At 34.4% G+C, this 17517-nt stretch overlaps 2 protein-coding genes and 1 long non-coding RNA gene across 6 annotated transcripts in view; 2 read left to right on the forward strand and 1 right to left on the reverse strand.

Annotated features, from left to right (window-relative positions):
- Nucleotides 1-17517, reverse strand: part of LOC141448466 (lachesin-like) — a 187170-nt gene that overhangs the window by 29808 nt on the left and 139845 nt on the right. The gene's annotated exons all lie outside the window — the stretch shown is intronic.
- LOC141448465 (salivary gland surface protein 1-like) lies at nt 815-12843 on the forward strand. Its single transcript, XM_074116839.1, has one exon. It carries the CDS (start codon nt 1142-1144, stop codon nt 12623-12625), a length of 11484 nt encoding a protein of 3827 aa, XP_073972940.1. The 5' UTR covers nt 815-1141; the 3' UTR covers nt 12626-12843.
- LOC141448467 (uncharacterized) overlaps nt 15914-17517 on the forward strand; it is a 56354-nt gene continuing 54750 nt past the window's right edge. Inside the window, exon 1 of one of the 2 annotated variants that reach the window (XR_012455056.1) lies at nt 15914-16007. This is a non-coding gene — a long non-coding RNA (uncharacterized lncRNA). The remainder of the gene's footprint in view (nt 16008-17517) is intronic. The other variant, XR_012455064.1, reaches the window with a different exon arrangement.

A 17517-nucleotide genomic window follows, 5' to 3' on the forward strand; every position in this document is an offset into this window, starting at 1 on the left:
GCGGCAAGATGGGAGGAGAAATAAATAAATAAATAAAAGGTTCATAGAACTACGAAGCATTTTGTTCATTTTGTGCCATTGGACTTTGCTTTAATGTGCCACTCTGAGTTATGTACCATATAATAATATTGTGGTAATTGTGGAAATAAAATCAGAAATTTGAAGCAAAATAGAAGCTGCATCTCTCTTTACTAAAAAAACTTCGCATCATCAGCAACTTTCTCGAAAAATGGTTCGAATGATTTTCTTTAAATTTGTATACAAATTAATTTTATTTCTTTTATTTGAAAACATTTTTCGAGATAACTTTATTTCATTGGTGTTCTCAAGGTGGGTTGAAATTAAGATGTTCTTAATATGAAATACTTAACCGTAGTTCCAAAAAGGAAGAATATCAGGGCTTCTTCGATTTTTCTGTGACTTTTTACACGTAGTTAGTCAAAAAGATTTCATTTGAATATGAAAAATAACGTACGGTAGGACTACCACTTTTTTTTTTTTTTTTTTTTTCTAAGAACAATGATTTTAAACACAATGTTGCATTTCATGAGGAGCTTTTTTGATCTAAGGCTATGAAGGGTGTGCGGTACAACGTTCAACCTAGAATGAACTAATTAAGGCACCAATAAGTTTGGACATTTACATGGTGTCTGTTATATATCCATGCTAGCTAGTATTTTATTGCGTACAATACACGGCTCCCAAATAAGTTTCTGATGAATGTTGCTAAAAAAACAACTTTCTCCTTATTTCCTAGAGATTTTCTGTTCAGGAGATTTTAAAATTGAATATCTTTTTTGATGAACTAGGTAAAGAATATTGGCATAAATATTTGTATTACCATTTTGGGACAGATGCAATAGAGTTTCTGTAGAAATGGTAGTTTGACTTCCAATACACTTCAAATATTTGCAACTCTTAAAAGATAGTACAACTTTTTACGCAATATTTGAATAGTATATCTTGCTAAAAATAGAGAGGGGAATTGAAAAAACGGGGGAACCTTTTTATACCACAGTGCAGCAGTCTTGCACAACACACCCAATAATAGCACATACAAGTGGAGCTCCTTATCCCAATTGGTACACAATCCAATCATTAGAATATTTTTCTTACATCAACATTTCCTCTAAATTATAATATGGATGAAGATTACAGTAAGTACTCATTCAATTTAATTAACTCACAAAAATTTTTATTTAAAGATAAGATAAAACTTTATCAAGCAAAATTCACTAACGAAAGTACTGCCCAATTGTACAGCATTTATAGTGGAATTTTACATTGTTATCATCAAAATAATGGGACCTGGAAAACATTTTCCATCAAAAATGACTTATTATCAACTGTCCAAGATGTCTATTTCGAAGATGTATTGGAGACTGGTCAACACTTATTAATTACAAAAACTGCAGAAGGTATTAGTTTCTTTCAATATGAACCGAATAAATTGAATCTACTTAATCAGGATGATAATTTTCATGATCTTTATGGTTGGTCCAATCCAAATAACTTTATTAAATTTGGCCATTTTTATAAGGAAACCAACAAACTTGGAATAATGACAAAACACGGCGAGTATGGCATACAATTCTACGCTGTAATGAAAAACGAAATATTTTCCGAAGAAACACCGATATGGATGCTTGAGACTAATGTAAATATCTTTGATAAGTTTTCGGACAATCAAACGAACTTTTACATAGCGGGATTAAATCCTAATGGGCAAGATGATATAATTGTACAAACAGTTAATGGATTAACAGTGTTTAAGTTTACTGCGGAAAACTTATTAAAACAGGATATTACTATAGCTTGTTGTAACAAAATTAGTAATCTAGATGATAAACTATTCTTTAGCAACCTCACCGGACAGCATTATCGAGATATTGTTTATTTCAATTCTTCAGGATTATTTCTTCACCAATATAACCCAACATTTAAGAGTTACAGGTTCCTGAACTACCAACCGTTATTCTCCCTACAAAAAGGATGGTCAGCTGACCACATGGATACAGTTAAGTTCCTGGACGTAAATTTTGATGGAAAAGATGATATGGTGTTTACTGGACCTCAAGGTATAAGTATCGTGTCTTATAGCAATAATGGATGGCACTCCATCTTAGATAACTCCCATAATAGTATACAGGCTCGTAATGGGAAGGTGGTCGACGTAATATCTTACTATGACGATCTACTTCTGTTTATCTATTATCAAAACAGACTCCATGTTGCAAAAATTGAGGAAGTTAAAGATACATCAAAACAATATTATAGCCAAACTACAAGTCCTTACAAAAATACAGTAAACTATACTAAACCGCATGTCCTACCCGAAGTAATATCTCTTGCTGAGGAAACTGATACCATATTTTTAAGTGATCAGTTAGATTATCATTCTATTATAGATTCAGTCGACAGAACATCTGGTAAACTAAAATTTATGCTACCACTAGTAGACATACCTAATATTGCTACAAAATTAAAAATATATTATGATGGCATGACGTCAGGAATATTAGGTTTTGGATGGTCCCTTCCTCAAAATTTAATATTACTTGACCATCAGTCTAGCATATTCTTTGAAGACAGCAAATATTATATAGCATACCAACACATACTTCAAGAATTACTGTACGATAGTAAAGATTCTACAAATAACATTTATTACTTCAGATTGCAGAAGCCTTTTTCTGGTGAAGAAGATAAGGAGCTGAAGATAAGCTACTTCAAAGAATTGCAGCAGTGGGAAGTATCCTCCAGTCGTGTAACTCAAATTTATGGGAAGGTGAATAATTTCCAAACTGATCCGATACAATGGGAGTCAACCTGGAAAAACTGGAGAGGCACTGGAACGAGCACGAAAGATCAAATATTACTTCCAACTGGATGGTATCTATCAGAAGTAAGGGATACCCGAGGTAATGCGCTGTATTATAGCTACAATTCTGTAAACAGTACCTCTGCCTGGGGAAATAGTGTTACAAACGAAATTTATTTAAAACAAGTCGCTGATGGAGAGGGAAATAAAATTACGTTCAAATATAATAAAACAGAAGCAACAGTTGGAAAAAACAAATTAACTTCTGAGTTAAATACGAGCCTCTATTTAAGTGGTTATACACTCAATTCAGCTAAATACACTCAACGTATTAATTTCGTTTACACAATAAAAAACAATAAAAGAATGTTGTCAGCTGTTATTCAGAAAAACGATAGACCAACACTCCAGTTTCATTATAATAGAGAAAATGAATTGGAAAAAGTTATTTTTCCATTTAGTTCTCAAGCAGAATACGTTTACAAAAATTTGAAGTTGCCAGAGAGCAAGCAGAAATTAGAACCAAGAATTTTAATTAACAGTAATTATAAAGTATTTTATAGTAACAGCTACGTAATACTTAGTTATTTGAACAAATATGACAAAGTTGAACTTAGAATTTTTGACCATTCTATGTCCAAAGAATTGTATTCAAGTTCATCCTTAAAAGTGGAAAGTGCGTTACCTATATTGGGGAAAGATTCAGTTAAAACATATGATGTAGCTGGGAGAAACAGTTACATGGTGATTATCTTGTGGTACAGTAATGACAAAGAAGTATGCTTATTTCATTGGCGCGGTGATCAGCTTTTGAAATTACCTACGATATATAATTTTAGCAAAGATTCAATTATAAAATTAGGTGTTGATTATATCATTGTAGCGGATAGAAATTCTTCTCCAGTAATCATTGAATGGGAGAAGAAGTCCCTACGCTGGACTAGTACAGAACTTGCTGCAGAGTGTACCTGGAAGACCTCAGTATTAGCTGCATCTAACAGGATGTTTGTGATATATGACGATCAATGTCTAGAGTTGGGATACAGAGATGAACAGCAGAAATGGAAGTTTAAAGTAATTCAAAGAATACCAAAGTCAATTTCAAATATTTTGCACACATTGAACAGATTCTCTTTGGATGGTAAGGTGCATGATCAATTACTCAATTATTCATTAAATAAGATTTTGCAGATTAATGATAATTTAATATTGTTAAGCACTTGGGGATCTGTAGGTACTCAGTTTTATTCCACGGTTCACTTATTTTTACTGAACAGCAAGTATGAAATCATTTTACAAGATCACAATGCAATCTTCCAAGATGATATTGATAATTTTTCCAGAGAACTCAAGGATAGCAACGGAAATAGTTTCAAATGTGGGTATAAATTGAACAATAACAAATTCGAGTTTCAAGTGACTGAATACAAAGGGCCAGCATATGACGAAATTGAAAAGAAAAAGAAAGAAGTTATGAAAGAAATTGATGAAATAAATGCCCCGCACGAAAAAAAAATTGAATTTAAAAGTCAATTGTATGAAAATGTAACTAAAGCGCACAATGAAAATCGGAGATTGTTAGCAGAAAACTCGGGTAAACAAATCATCTTACTGGATTATGCAAAATACCATGCTTCCTTGATTTCACCTGTTGTCACAATTAGTGATTATAAATTTAATTTTACTGGTGCCGAATGGAAATATGAAAAAGTTCCTAGTCAAAAGGGATCCTCGTTTCCAATTACATTGGGAAAGGATTACATCTTAGAACAAGAAAATGACCATTCATCTTTTAAACTTTATCGACAAAATAGTGAAGGCCAAAAAGAAGATCGTTATTTAAAGGATCTACAGGTGAAGCATTTAAATCAAATACTAATAAGGTATCCTTTGTATCTTGCTTATCAAGAAGACGGACAGCAGGCACAAGTCATTGAATTTTCGAAAAAAGGTGAGATCAGTAAAACTTACTCTTTACCTTTTCATGAAAAGTTAAGCCCATGGAGTGGATACCAAGGAATTATAACTGAAAGTGGAGCTGGTTCAGATAGTTTAATTTATTTTATGTTTCGATTTCTCTTAGGAATAAATGATTCCTTGTTTAATTCGGTAGTTAGTCAAACAGTTGTAACTTATGACAATAACATAACCCGCCAAACAGGATATGATTATAATGTTTTTACTGCAACACAAATAGATAATGCTCATTTTTATCCAGAAAGTACATTTATTCCAGGAAATGACAGGAAATCATTTGGATGGGTTGAAGAAACCATTCATAAGAACTTTACAACTAAAATAGTTTACAATGGGAAAGGCGATGTCATCAGAACATTAAATGAAAGTTTTACAGAAGAGAAGGACGATCAAGAAGACTCAGTTAATAAAAGAACTACTATATTTGGCAAGTTGAATATTCTACCAGTGGCACGGTTCTTTCCATACGAAATATCAAGTGGAATGGTCAGCTATTTTGGTTTTGAGGATTACGAGGAAAACAATAATGCAAATGGCACCAATTCAAAGATTTGGTTGTTTAATGAGACCAGTGTTGTAAAGCAAATGTACTCATTTACTGGTAAAAATTACTTGCATATAAATTCCGGAGAACAACTGGAAGGGATATTTCATTTAAATGATTTCAACACAACCTTTGTGGCGTCCACTTGGATTAGGCCAAATTTTGAAATACCTCAACTTGGTTCTAACACACCTTACTTGAAAATCATAGTAGGAGATACAGTTACCAAAAGAGGTGCTGGCGTCTTAAGTGAAATTAAGCTACAATCAAGTGGCTGGTACTATCTAGAATCTATAATAAATTTGAACTACATTAAACTTATTATGAACGGTTCTGAAACTAAGGGTGATAACGCTGCCGGTAACAACAGTTCTAAGTTAAAAATATCTGTAATTGTTAGCCCAGAGTCCAACACTTCCATTGATGTAGATCACGTTCGATTTTCTCCAATTAATTGCCGCTACGAAGCAACTGTTTATGATACAGTTACTAAGTACGTCACACATAAAATACAGCACAACGGATTGATAAAAAGATATCTATACGATAAGTACCAAGAGAAAATAGCAACCATTAATGAATATGGTCAGCTAACCGAATTTAGAACTTACACTAAAGTTTCAAGTATTGGTGCTATGCTGCAACCAAAAGCTAACGTTTTAGTTCAAGCAGAAAGTGGATTCTACGAAGAATTTTTACCGGATGGGTTTTTTGAACACTGGAAGATTGATGCATCAGGTTTTCAAATTTCTCCAGGACAATTGAAACATGTAAAACAAAGTAGCCATACAATTCAGCTTTTGAAATATAGCATTAATTATAAATCGTACGGAATACGGCTTTGTTACTATCTGCAAACGGATTCGTCTTTCATACAATTCAATAGTACTATTCAATTGCTCCGACTAAATGAAAGTGCAACTTTATCTTTGGCGAACAAAGTTCAACCCATCCCATTAGTAGGTGAGATTCTTCTACTCATGGAAGGAAGTCGTTTGCTTATATGGATAGATGGTGGTTTGTATGTAGATTCTAAAATCCAGTTAATCAATGTATCTCCGGATTCGGACTTTTTACTAAACCTAGAAGTAAAAGGTATGGTAAAATTAACTGAAGTAATGGTGTTCAGCAGCGTGAACTTAGGAGTAACATATTTCAATGGACTTGGAGAGAAAATTCAAGAGATCAAGGTGGAGGATAGCGATAGTGCTATAGTAACCGAGTTTCTGTATGATGAACTGGGAAGACAGAGTATCACGACCAAACCGAAGAGAATCACAAACAACAATAGCTCTCCAATAACAGCATATTACCAGAATTTCGTCGTAAATAATAACCCCTATTCTGATGACTCGGTCTGGAAGTCCGGGAAAATCAAAGGTGGTAATGCTGGAAATGCTTCAATAATTGGGGAATATGATTACACTCAAACCATTTATTTGGATAACCCTCTGGATGAAGAACGAATAGTGGGATTACCTGGAGAAGAATTTTCTATTAACGGTCCGTTTTGCAAACATTATGATTCAAAAACCAATATTCTCTTTATTGAGAACTATTATCCAGTCAGCAAAGGATACAGGTATCGGACGGAATATAAACCAGGAGGCGTGTCAGATGTAACGGTATTTGACACTAAGGACAATAAAGTGGCCTGGTACTTACGTGTTCCTAACAATAAAGATATCTTATGTACTTACTATTATGATGAAGGTAACAGATTGGTAAAATTGCTTCCGCCATTGTACCACGAAAAAGCGGCAACACTCTATAAATTCAGTCTTCACAATCAAACAGTGGCAAATGAAGAGGTAGCTCTTGAAAAATCGCTTGGAACTCATGTAGTTTATGACGCAAATGGCAATATAAAAATGAAATCCACTCCAGACTCAGGAAAAATAGAAAATATATACGATCAAAATGGCTTGTTGAAATTTGTGGTATACTATTCTCACGAGGACGAGAGAGTAGTGGATAATGTCTTATATTTTAATTATGACGGATTATATCGTCTCAGGAGTACAGGGCAGTTGGAATCTCCTCCGCCAGTTTCGCTGTTATTAGATACTATTCACAACCATACGAGGAATTATCAAGAATTCTACTACAATGACGCGGATGCAGAACCGACTTTAAGGGGAAGAATAAGAAGAACGATTACCTACAATGACGATCAGCCTTTCATTGAGGAACTTCTATTTAATGAACACCAAGATGCTATAAAAAAAACCATAATTATCCCAATAGAGAAGGACCAACAATTATTTGTTGAAATAAATAAAATGTACTCCAGGTCCAAACTAAAGGTAGTGCAATATCCTGTAGAATTTCAAAATCAACCTTTCATCTTAACATATGAGTATAACAAAATGGGGAAAATTAAGGAAATAGGGCTGGAGGGCAACCCTTCTCTGTTCTTCAGTTTTACTTACAATCCTTCAGGACAGGTGGTTAGTGAAACTCATTACCCAACGTCTGTTCACAGTTTTACTCGCAGTTATTCCTATAACAGCCCCGGATTCATAGTTAGACTAAATGACAAATTCTTAACGGAAAATATATTTTACACAGATGCAGGTTATGGAGGATATGGTTTTGGTGATGGGAAGATAACTCGCACCGAGTTCTTAGCTACTTGGCATGATTTCAGTACAAGAAAAGATATGGGACTAAATAAAAATTCCTTTAAGAATCGCGATATCAGTTCCCAAGATTCAAAACTTTGTTTTAATACTCTGCAAAAAGCAGGCTACCTGGACGAAATGAATCATCAACTTAATGTATTTTATCCTGAGTTAGAGGTTGACCTACCTATAATTTGTAGCCATGGCACAACTGGTCGTTACATAGCGAATATATTGGGAAGGAGAGGATTCCCTGAACAATACGGACATGTTTATGATTATGGTAATCACCAGGAACTGACGAAAGCTAAATATTTTGTGGGCCGTGGATTTCTCCCTCCTTTGCAGCCAGATATATTTGCAACAAAAGTACGCTCATTAGGAAATACAACTGATTCTCATAAAATATGGGTATCATTAAAGCGATCTAAATACATCATCGAGGATAAAGACAAAATAGATCTATACACAGCTCATGGTAAACGAGGAAAATCTTTTATTCGCTCTACTTTAGCTGACGATCTAAGAGCAATTAAACCAGATTTTCGGAAATATCTTCTAAATATAAACAGACTGCTTGGTTTTAACTTCTCCAAGCAACATTTATTATCATTAGCCGAGTTTCAGAAAATCTATTCTGGTTGGAAAGGTTCCAATTTAAATAAAAGAGATCAGAAAGAAGCTGGCGAAATTTATAACATGTTAAAAAAGAATAATTATCTACAAAACCCTCTTTCAGAAGAATTTCGTAATGCGCTAAATGAATATGACTCCAACATGATTTCTGACATTGTTGCGACATTATTGAAGCATTTCGCCCAAGAACTAGGAGAGGCTGAATTTGATGTTGAATCTTATGGAATTGATGCCAATGGTAATCATAAACACTATTACACGGGCTTTGATCGTTATGAAATCAGTTATCGCAATAACACAAATCAAATGAAAACATTAAAATTCAAATCATTCGCGAACTCGAACGTAGAAAAAAGTTATCATATGGAACATGATAGCAGAGGAAACGTAATACAAGCCTTGCATAAAGGAATAAAAAAGATAAATTATAATCCAGTATCGAATCGAGCATCTAAAGTTGAATTAGTAGATGGAAGAGTAATTAAGTTTAGTTATGATTCTCAAGGTGAAAGGATCCTGAAGGAAGTAATAAATAGTGAAGGATTCGTCACTAAAGAGGTGCATTATATTCGAGACGAATCAGGCCGTTGTTTGGTAGAACGAGAGTTGACGTTCTTATCTTCTGATCAAGCACCAGATCTGTTAGTTACGGTATATATTTATGGACCAAGAGGTTTGATTGCATTCATTCGACGCGATGAATTTTACACTTTAATATCTGACCATGAACAATCAACAAGGTTAGTAGTAAAAAGTGGTGAAGTTGTGGCCGCTTATGATTATCTTCCTTACGGCAACTTGATGCGAGAATTCGCAAGTTATCCAGAAGCTCATATTAGATATCGTTATACAGGACAAGAATGGGATGAAGAATTAGGTTTATATAACTTCCATGCTCGATTTTACGATCCTAGTATAGGCCGTTTTTTTCAGACAGATCCCAAAGAACAATATTATAGCCCCTATTTATATGCGGGTAATTCCCCAGTTTCAACTGTAGATCCTGATGGAGAATTAGCATTTTTGATTGCCATAATAGTAGGGGCTTTTGTGGGGGCTTATTTAGGAGGTGCAGCTGCAAACAAGACTCTTAATTTCACAAAGTGGAATTGGAAGAGAGGTTCAACATGGATTGGTATTGTTGGCGGAGGCATAGGAGGAGCATTGTTGCCTGTTGGTTTTGTGGGCTCAGTGGGCGCGTTTGGAGCTTTAGGACTTTCCACCTATGGAGCTATCTCTGCTACAGTAGCTTTGGGATTAGGTGGAGCATACTTAGGTGCTGCAGCAGAAAATGAAAAATGGAATCCCGGCAAATGGGACTATACCTCACCAAAAACTTATGAAGGTTTGTTTAGTGGATTTGCTATGGGTTCTGGTCTTCCAGGAAGTTTTCGATCAGTAGGCCAATTTTTCAAACCACTTAGTGCACGTGGAAAGAATATATTTTTAGGAGGTACTGTTGTTAGTGGGGGTGTTCTGTTTCCTATGCAAGGTTTAGCTGCGAATTGGGATTTTTCTAATCCAAAAATGTGGTTTGGGGTTCTTGATGTCATTGCAAGTAGTTCAGATCCGCCAATGTTGTTATACGGAACCTGGAGATTTTTTGCTAAGAATGGGCGTTTAACTGCAAGTAATTTTAAAAAAATTAAGAAATTTATTGCTCAAGAGAAAAAATGGTTTTCACATTTTTCTTCCATGAAACCTGAGTCGATTTCCTTATTGAAAGCTCTTTTGTTAATGACAGTTAGCCCTCTTGCATTAGGTTTATCAATGTACATAGTTGGTTCAGTTGCTAATGATAATAATGATTTCAAGAAGTGGGACATGAAATCTGTGGATACTTACCAAGCTTTAATTAAAACTTGGATGTCAGGTAGTCAACTGGGTTCAGTTGTGCAAAACAAGTTTAGGACCATCAAGGCAAATAAAAAGATAAAAGAAGGTGAGAGAGCGCTGGATGCTGCCAATTCTGCGGCGGTGAAGATGGTAAAAGAATATGAGGGTGTATTGGATGCTTTAAGAGTGAAATTAAACCCTAAAGCCGAGTATAAAGATGCTACTAACAAACAATATGAACCTCTGATACTAAACGTTGATACAACAAAATATAGTAAAAATACGCTTGATCGAATTAAAAAAGGCAACTTGCCAAATGCTGCGGTTAGTGTATACATCGATGGCAAATACATAATTGCTGCGTTCTCTACAAATAAAGCGCCCGGGTATTTAATGATCTTTTCTCATGACCATTTGAACAGCGCAAGTTATACAGATATTCAGCCATTGCATAAGCAATTTTTGGACCTAAATTCAGAAATTGCTGGCAGACCCGTTACTTTGAGTGACAACGCTGCGCGCAATAGATATTTAGAGAATTCAATTCTGGAAGTACATGAAGGGATAAAACAAAATAACATTAAGGAATTTGAATCAAAAGAGGATGAAATGAAAAATGCGTTAGATAAATTGGAAGGAATTAGTACTGATGCAAAAGAGAATATCTTTCAAAATTTAAAGAATATCATTTACGAAAATGGTTATTTCAAAGGAAGTCAAAACGCACTCTATAATGAAGTGAAACCTTATTTCAATGACGTGATCAATTCCGAAAAAACAAAGTTAAATGGGGAAATTAGTGAAAGAAAGATAAACATGGAGAACATCAAAAAGGAATTGAATAAACCTGATGTAAGTCAAGAACAGATTGAAGCGTTAAAAAGAAAACTGAACACTTTAGCAAAGGAATTAAAAACAAAAAGGGCGGAATCCGTTTTAGTCCGGCAAGAATTAATTAATAATAGAGATAATGTGATAAAAGAAATATTGGCACCTTTAAAGGGTCTTAAAAAACAATTACCCTCTACCAGCAGTGCGGAAGCACACGTTTTATCTGCATTTGCCAGAAGAGAACAGATATTAACAGATTCGGGGGCTTCATTCAATGGCAAATCTGGGGATTTACAATATTTGGCAACTTTTAAAGTAGATGAATTTGCGCCATTCGGACCTTGTGATCATTGCAAGATATCGACTGCACATATAAAAAATGTAATTACCGATCCTCAGTGGGCTGAAAAATTGAACAAAAATGTATTAAAGAAATTAGGTCATTTATATTTCCTTAAACCGTTTGAAGAACTGTTTAGCATTAAACCTAAGACTGACGGAGGAAACGCATCTAATAATAACCGTAAGCGAAGATTCGTTCGTCAGATTAATTTAAGCGACGACCTTTCAGTTCATACACCGAGATCAATCGCTAATGAAGAATTCGATTTTATCCCGGTTGCAACTAGTACTGCTTCGAAAAGTAACTTTTATGTCAGTGACTTATTTGATTGGTTGAAAGAAAAATGGAACACTCTGCGGAAGATCACTGAAGAAACTTGTTATAATGAAGTCCCGAAGTTGCTGGTGGATTCTGATAATATATTTTCCAAAAGATCCGAGAATTCTTATACGAAATCGACCTTAACGTTTGATGTGCATGGTTCCCTGCTTTTGGCTAATGTTTGTATTGCTAAGAAATTTAACTGCCAACTTTACAACCCCGGAAGTAGCGAAAGTATCACCTACGATGAAGCTTTAGTCAATGGGATAAACATTACTGAAGCATTCGAAGTTGAAATAACGCGTACTGCTAAGGAGTATGGTCTAACGGGTCATTCGCTTGATATAGATTTCGTCGAAGTTCAAAATGCAGTGATTGGTCTTATAATGGCTAACAAATTAAAAGAAATTTTTGAATTGTTAATTATCAAAGCTGAGAAGGCATATCCGTTCAATGAGCTTGTTCCTTCTCAGATAGCTCATAAAGAAAAATTCATCTACAGAATGGTTGAACTCATTAACAAGTTTGTATCCAAATCGGTGGAACATATGTTGGACAGAAGTACTGAGAAGAGGCAAGGAGCTCACAATTATCTTGGAAGCGAGAGATTAACAGTTGGCACAAAACATGCTGCAGTATCTTCAGAATGCCCAGCATTACATCCTGGAAATTTTGGTTTTATTGATGAATGAAAAGTGAACAAAGTGGGAACTTTATGTTTTATTTTGTAAACTTTTGTATTTACGATTGATTATCGATGTTTTAATGATTTATAATATTTATGGTTTTATGGCCATTTCATGTTTAGTTTTTATCCCTTATGGGTTCATTATATGCAATGTAAAATCAAAATGTATCTACATGTTAAAGTTTATGTGATTTTACCAAAAAATATTAGAAATTATTGATCCATGATGTTTCATTTTTGGATTTGGAAATCAACTAGAAGGTTTGCTTCAACATTTTCGTCGATAGTTCTGAAACAAAGTTTACAAACTTTTTCACTTTCTCTTAAGTTCCTGCTTACGCTTAAGAAGAAGTAATGATTTCGTAGGGCATTATAGCCAGTAAAGATGTATTCCAATGAAAGATCAAAATTAAATTTCTGCACAGTTGCAATACTCTCTCGAGGTATAAAATAATTTCATATAGAATTTTGATACTAAGCGACCAGTTCAAGCATTTTCTTAAATTTGTTTAACAAACCAACAAAAGGGAGAAAAAGAAAGATAAAGTTTAAAGTAACTAAATTCGATGTAAGTAGATATATATTTGGTGTTAATATTATCTTCTGTGCTGAATATTAAATAAGTCGATTATTCGGGTCGACCTCTCTGGTTATGCAAATAACTTTCATTAAACTATGAATTCAGAATATTAATTACAATCTAATAACACCAAGTGGAGAGGAACTGGTTCATCCCTTAACCACAGGAGTTAAAATGTCTTTCTTGTATTTCCTTGTTACAACAGTTTTAGTTAAGGAGAGATCCCCTACAAGAAATAGTGATTAAGTTTACACTTTGTGATAACAATATTTGTTTGGCCATCCCGTCCCTCTTAGCTGTGCCAGCTTGAAACCGAAATATTGGAAACTCATCGGCAAGTTATCCGCAGAGCTCACCTTAGCAATGTCTGTTTTTTTTTTAATTTGCTGCTTTTTATTTAACTTTCTCTATGTTTTGAGACAATTTTAAAAAATCACATCAATAAAGCTTGAAAAGAAGAAAGAAAAATCTTTCAGTAGTCACATCCGAAGGCTAATTTGTATTAAAAGTCTATTTACTGGGTCCCCAAGGTGGCTCTGATTCAAATTATAACTTTCTGTCTTTTTCTGATTTTGAGCTGTGCTGGCTACACATCAGAACAACTAAGACAATTAATAGTAACTACATTTTTGGACGCAAAAAACCTCAACAAGGATATTTTGGGTACTTTAAATAGAAAAAAATTGGTCAAGTAATAGAAACAATTTAACAAATGTAAAAATAACCGTTGATGCCATCTTCAAGAAACTTTATACAAAGTGAATAAGAGGGACTTCGGATAAGAGAGGGTCATTGATCGGTAAGTTAGAGTCACCTCACACGATGAGACACTAGAAAAATATGTATAATATTTTAGATTTCTGAGATTTTTAGCATTTTAGAATTTTTTTTAGTTTTAAACACAGACTTTTTCAAAAACCTTTTTTCTTTGGACTCAAGGACCTTCACCAATGGAATTAGCTATCGAAATACTAACACTTACCAAGCTGTAAAAGAAGGCAAAAACTCTTCTGAATTGAACGGAAAGTTGTCATACTATATAAACCATTTATTGTTGCCATTTATTATATAAACGTTATGAAGGATACTAAATGAAGTCATTAAAATGTTTTGGAAAGTAAGAGGCAGTGTTTGCCAGTTGTATAGTATGTGTTTACCTTGGCTAAAAGTCTGCCCAAAGTCTTCAAGTAATTTAACTTTACAATTAAGAAAGCTTTCCTTAGAGTGGTGGAAAGTGCTTTTTCAACGAGGACGGCGGACACGGTAGATACACCTTCTCATCAACCTCTGCCTAGTCACTTTGCTCACATTTAATTATTTCCACAAACTATCTCTTCAGTGTGCGAGAGAGGCAATTTGATGGCCACTTCTATAAATGTGAAACAAAATTGGTTTTCTCATCTCATGATATGTACATAAGTAGTCACACTTACATTTCTTTGTCAAATTTCCTTTTTTATTTTTATTTTTTAGCTCATATAACTAAATACTTCTTTGTTTTCGCTTTTAATTTCATTCTTATATTAACTTAGTATGAAAAATGCCTCCCACTGCTGAAGTTTATTGGGGAATCAAGAATTTTGAACCTAAGTGAACTCTTTATGATCAAACAATTAAAGAAAACTCTTTTCCAACAACTTGCATTACTATTTGGGATCCAAAAGGGCGGACCTGGGTCTATTGTGCCATCCCTATCACAATCCTTTCCCCAAAAAAACCTCAAAGGTCTCTCCTAGAAGCAATTTTCTGGGCTGCCGGCAAGACGTTAGATATCCTTCATCATCGAATCTCTAAAAATCGAAAGTGCGCCTCAGAGGAACTTATTAAAAGTAGTAGTACGGTGTGAACAACGATCACAGAATTGTTAATGACAGAAAGCATATTTTAGCCAAAATCCTAGACATCACAAATTATGTAAGAAAAGTACTTAAGATGATAAGTAGACTTTCTTTTTTGTAACTATTTTTGCAGTAAAAATTGTCTAAGAATTTGCAGATATGTTTAGGAAAAAAAAGTAAAATAATGCATTGAAGGGTTATCAGCGCAGATAGTTTTGCTGAAGTAAATTGAAAGATGTGGAAGATTTATCTGGGCTCATGGAAACAACTAACCTTAGATTAACTTCGTACTACCCAAATATTCTATCTGCAGCATGTGCACATAACCGAGTAACATTGATTTTGTTTTTAACATCTGAGGTTATTGGAGCCCGGAGGTTTTTTCAGGTGCACTGTCGTTCTCTAGTTTCAGACAGCATTGTCCTTTACCGAACAGGGTGCTGTAAGAAGCTCTTAAGAAGAGGAAATCGGCTTGGCATCGGCCGTAACACTTGTAGGTTTTGAGGAACATTTTTCCCACACACAAACCAACAAGACTGGATTGGGTGATTTAATATTAAGGACATAAATTAAAATGAGAATAGAGGAAAACGCCCTAGACTTCTAGGCATTCCACAGAAATTATAATATAAATATGTAACTAGCTCTATGCATTCCTGTCTGCCGAAAAGGTAAATAGTTTCTGATTGGCGTTGATAACCGCTAAGATGTTGAAGTTAGTGACAACTAGACATTATTTTCAAAACCATAATTCTATTTGAATTGAAATGACTGTTATTTCCCGGTCAAGGCGTTGAAATGGATGCATCTTGTCATCTCCCCTCTCCTTTTACGTCGGCAAACAATTTTCAGCATTTCATTGTCAGACCTGTTGGTCATACCCAGCAATGACCCAGTGTGCGTGGAGTCCTACTAGACGGTGATACAGAGAGAAATTATGCTGCTCTCTTCTATCTGATCCATTTAAGGTGAGGAGATTCAATATCTTTATGTAAAACGCTAAAATATGTTTAAATTTGTAAGTAATCCGTAGGTCTGACATTGAGTAGACCACATACTTTCCTCTTGACTGCGTGCTCTTTTACTTGTTAGTTTAAAGAGTGTTCATTTTAAGAATGTATAAGATATTGAAGTAAATATTGCTTTAACATATATTCTTATGTATGTCAATATCTGTCTTTTTTTTTAATTTACTACTATTGTTCATGTGAGATTCCTCAACGTGAAGGAGTGAGCGTGAGCTATATTTATATCATAGACATGTGAAGCACCTTATAGGGTCAACCACACTGACGTTCCATTACTGACGTAATTTTTCAGACTTACACCATCATTGCCGCCATTTGCCTAATTAATAAGTGGCAGATGAATTTAAACGTTCTAAAGTTTCAGAACATAATTTTCACCCTGTATGCCCTCCAATGTTTTAGTCCGGTACTTCCTTGTGGCACTAAACGATATTCGGACTATTCATGAACCTCCTCCGTTTGACATGGAACCTACCCATACGCCTTAATTGTCAACAGTTAAAGAAACGCTACTACCCACTGGCAAGATTCGTTGAATTATCAAGATAGACTGTAAACATATAAATAACGCGCTTCTGATATCGATTTGAATTTTTTCTGGAATTGTGGTGTTCAACCGAACATTCCAATATCTATCGTCACCAAACACTAGATCTTTGACTCTTCCAGACAACCTAACCGTAAACTGAAACGGCGGTGAAAGTATTGACTCTTTGGAGAACCACCTAAGAGTGGCCTCTCTCATGTTATAGTCTAGTTAATGGATTTACTTGTTGCAAAAGCAATTGTGACTGTAGGTGAATTTTCATTAAAGTTATAAAAAACAAAATCTATTAATAACTGTTTAATGAACATTATTGATAAAGTAGGTAACTAATGGCACAGAGTGATTAATAAAGCAATTAGTAATCAAAATTCCGCTTGTAATTAATAAGAAATTATTATTTTATGAGAGTTAACAGTTTAAAGTAAGATAAAGGAGAGGAGATTATTATAGTGCTCTCGCTGGCTTCACTCTGTCTGGTGGTTACACTGGCTGGCTCTTTGTGAAGGTGTTAATTTTAGATTACAGACCGTCCGCTTTGTGTTTGTAGTTTAGGCCCTGAGTGACCTGAAAGGAGGAGGTAAGTGGTCACTTTTTAACGGTAAAACCCAACTACAGACAAAATTATTACCAAAAGCTCTTTTAAAACCAACAATTTCCTTTTCTGCCTTAATATTGAAGATTTGTTTAATTCCCTACATTAAACTACAATATACGGTTATTCCAGTTACAAAACATACTATTAATTCTAAACTGGCTGCTTCGTATGGGCATTTCAAATTAGAATTAAAACCATTTACAATTATTGTTTTTTCTTAGTTGTTTTTTTATGCAAATGTTGTTTTATTCAACACGTTCCAATTAATTCCCAGATTTATTTGTTCTGCTATTTGTTATTAATTGTTT

This window comes from Rhodnius prolixus, unplaced genomic scaffold (genome assembly GCF_049639745.1).
Source record: "Rhodnius prolixus isolate KJV_2025 unplaced genomic scaffold, Rpr scaffold_37, whole genome shotgun sequence".
NCBI lineage: Eukaryota > Metazoa > Arthropoda > Insecta > Hemiptera > Reduviidae > Rhodnius > Rhodnius prolixus.

Bases quoted from the DNA above. Each gene is read 5' to 3' on its own strand.
- LOC141448465 (XM_074116839.1), top strand. From the start codon at position 1,142: ATGGATGAAGATTACAGTAAGTACTCATTCAATTTAATTAACTCACAA.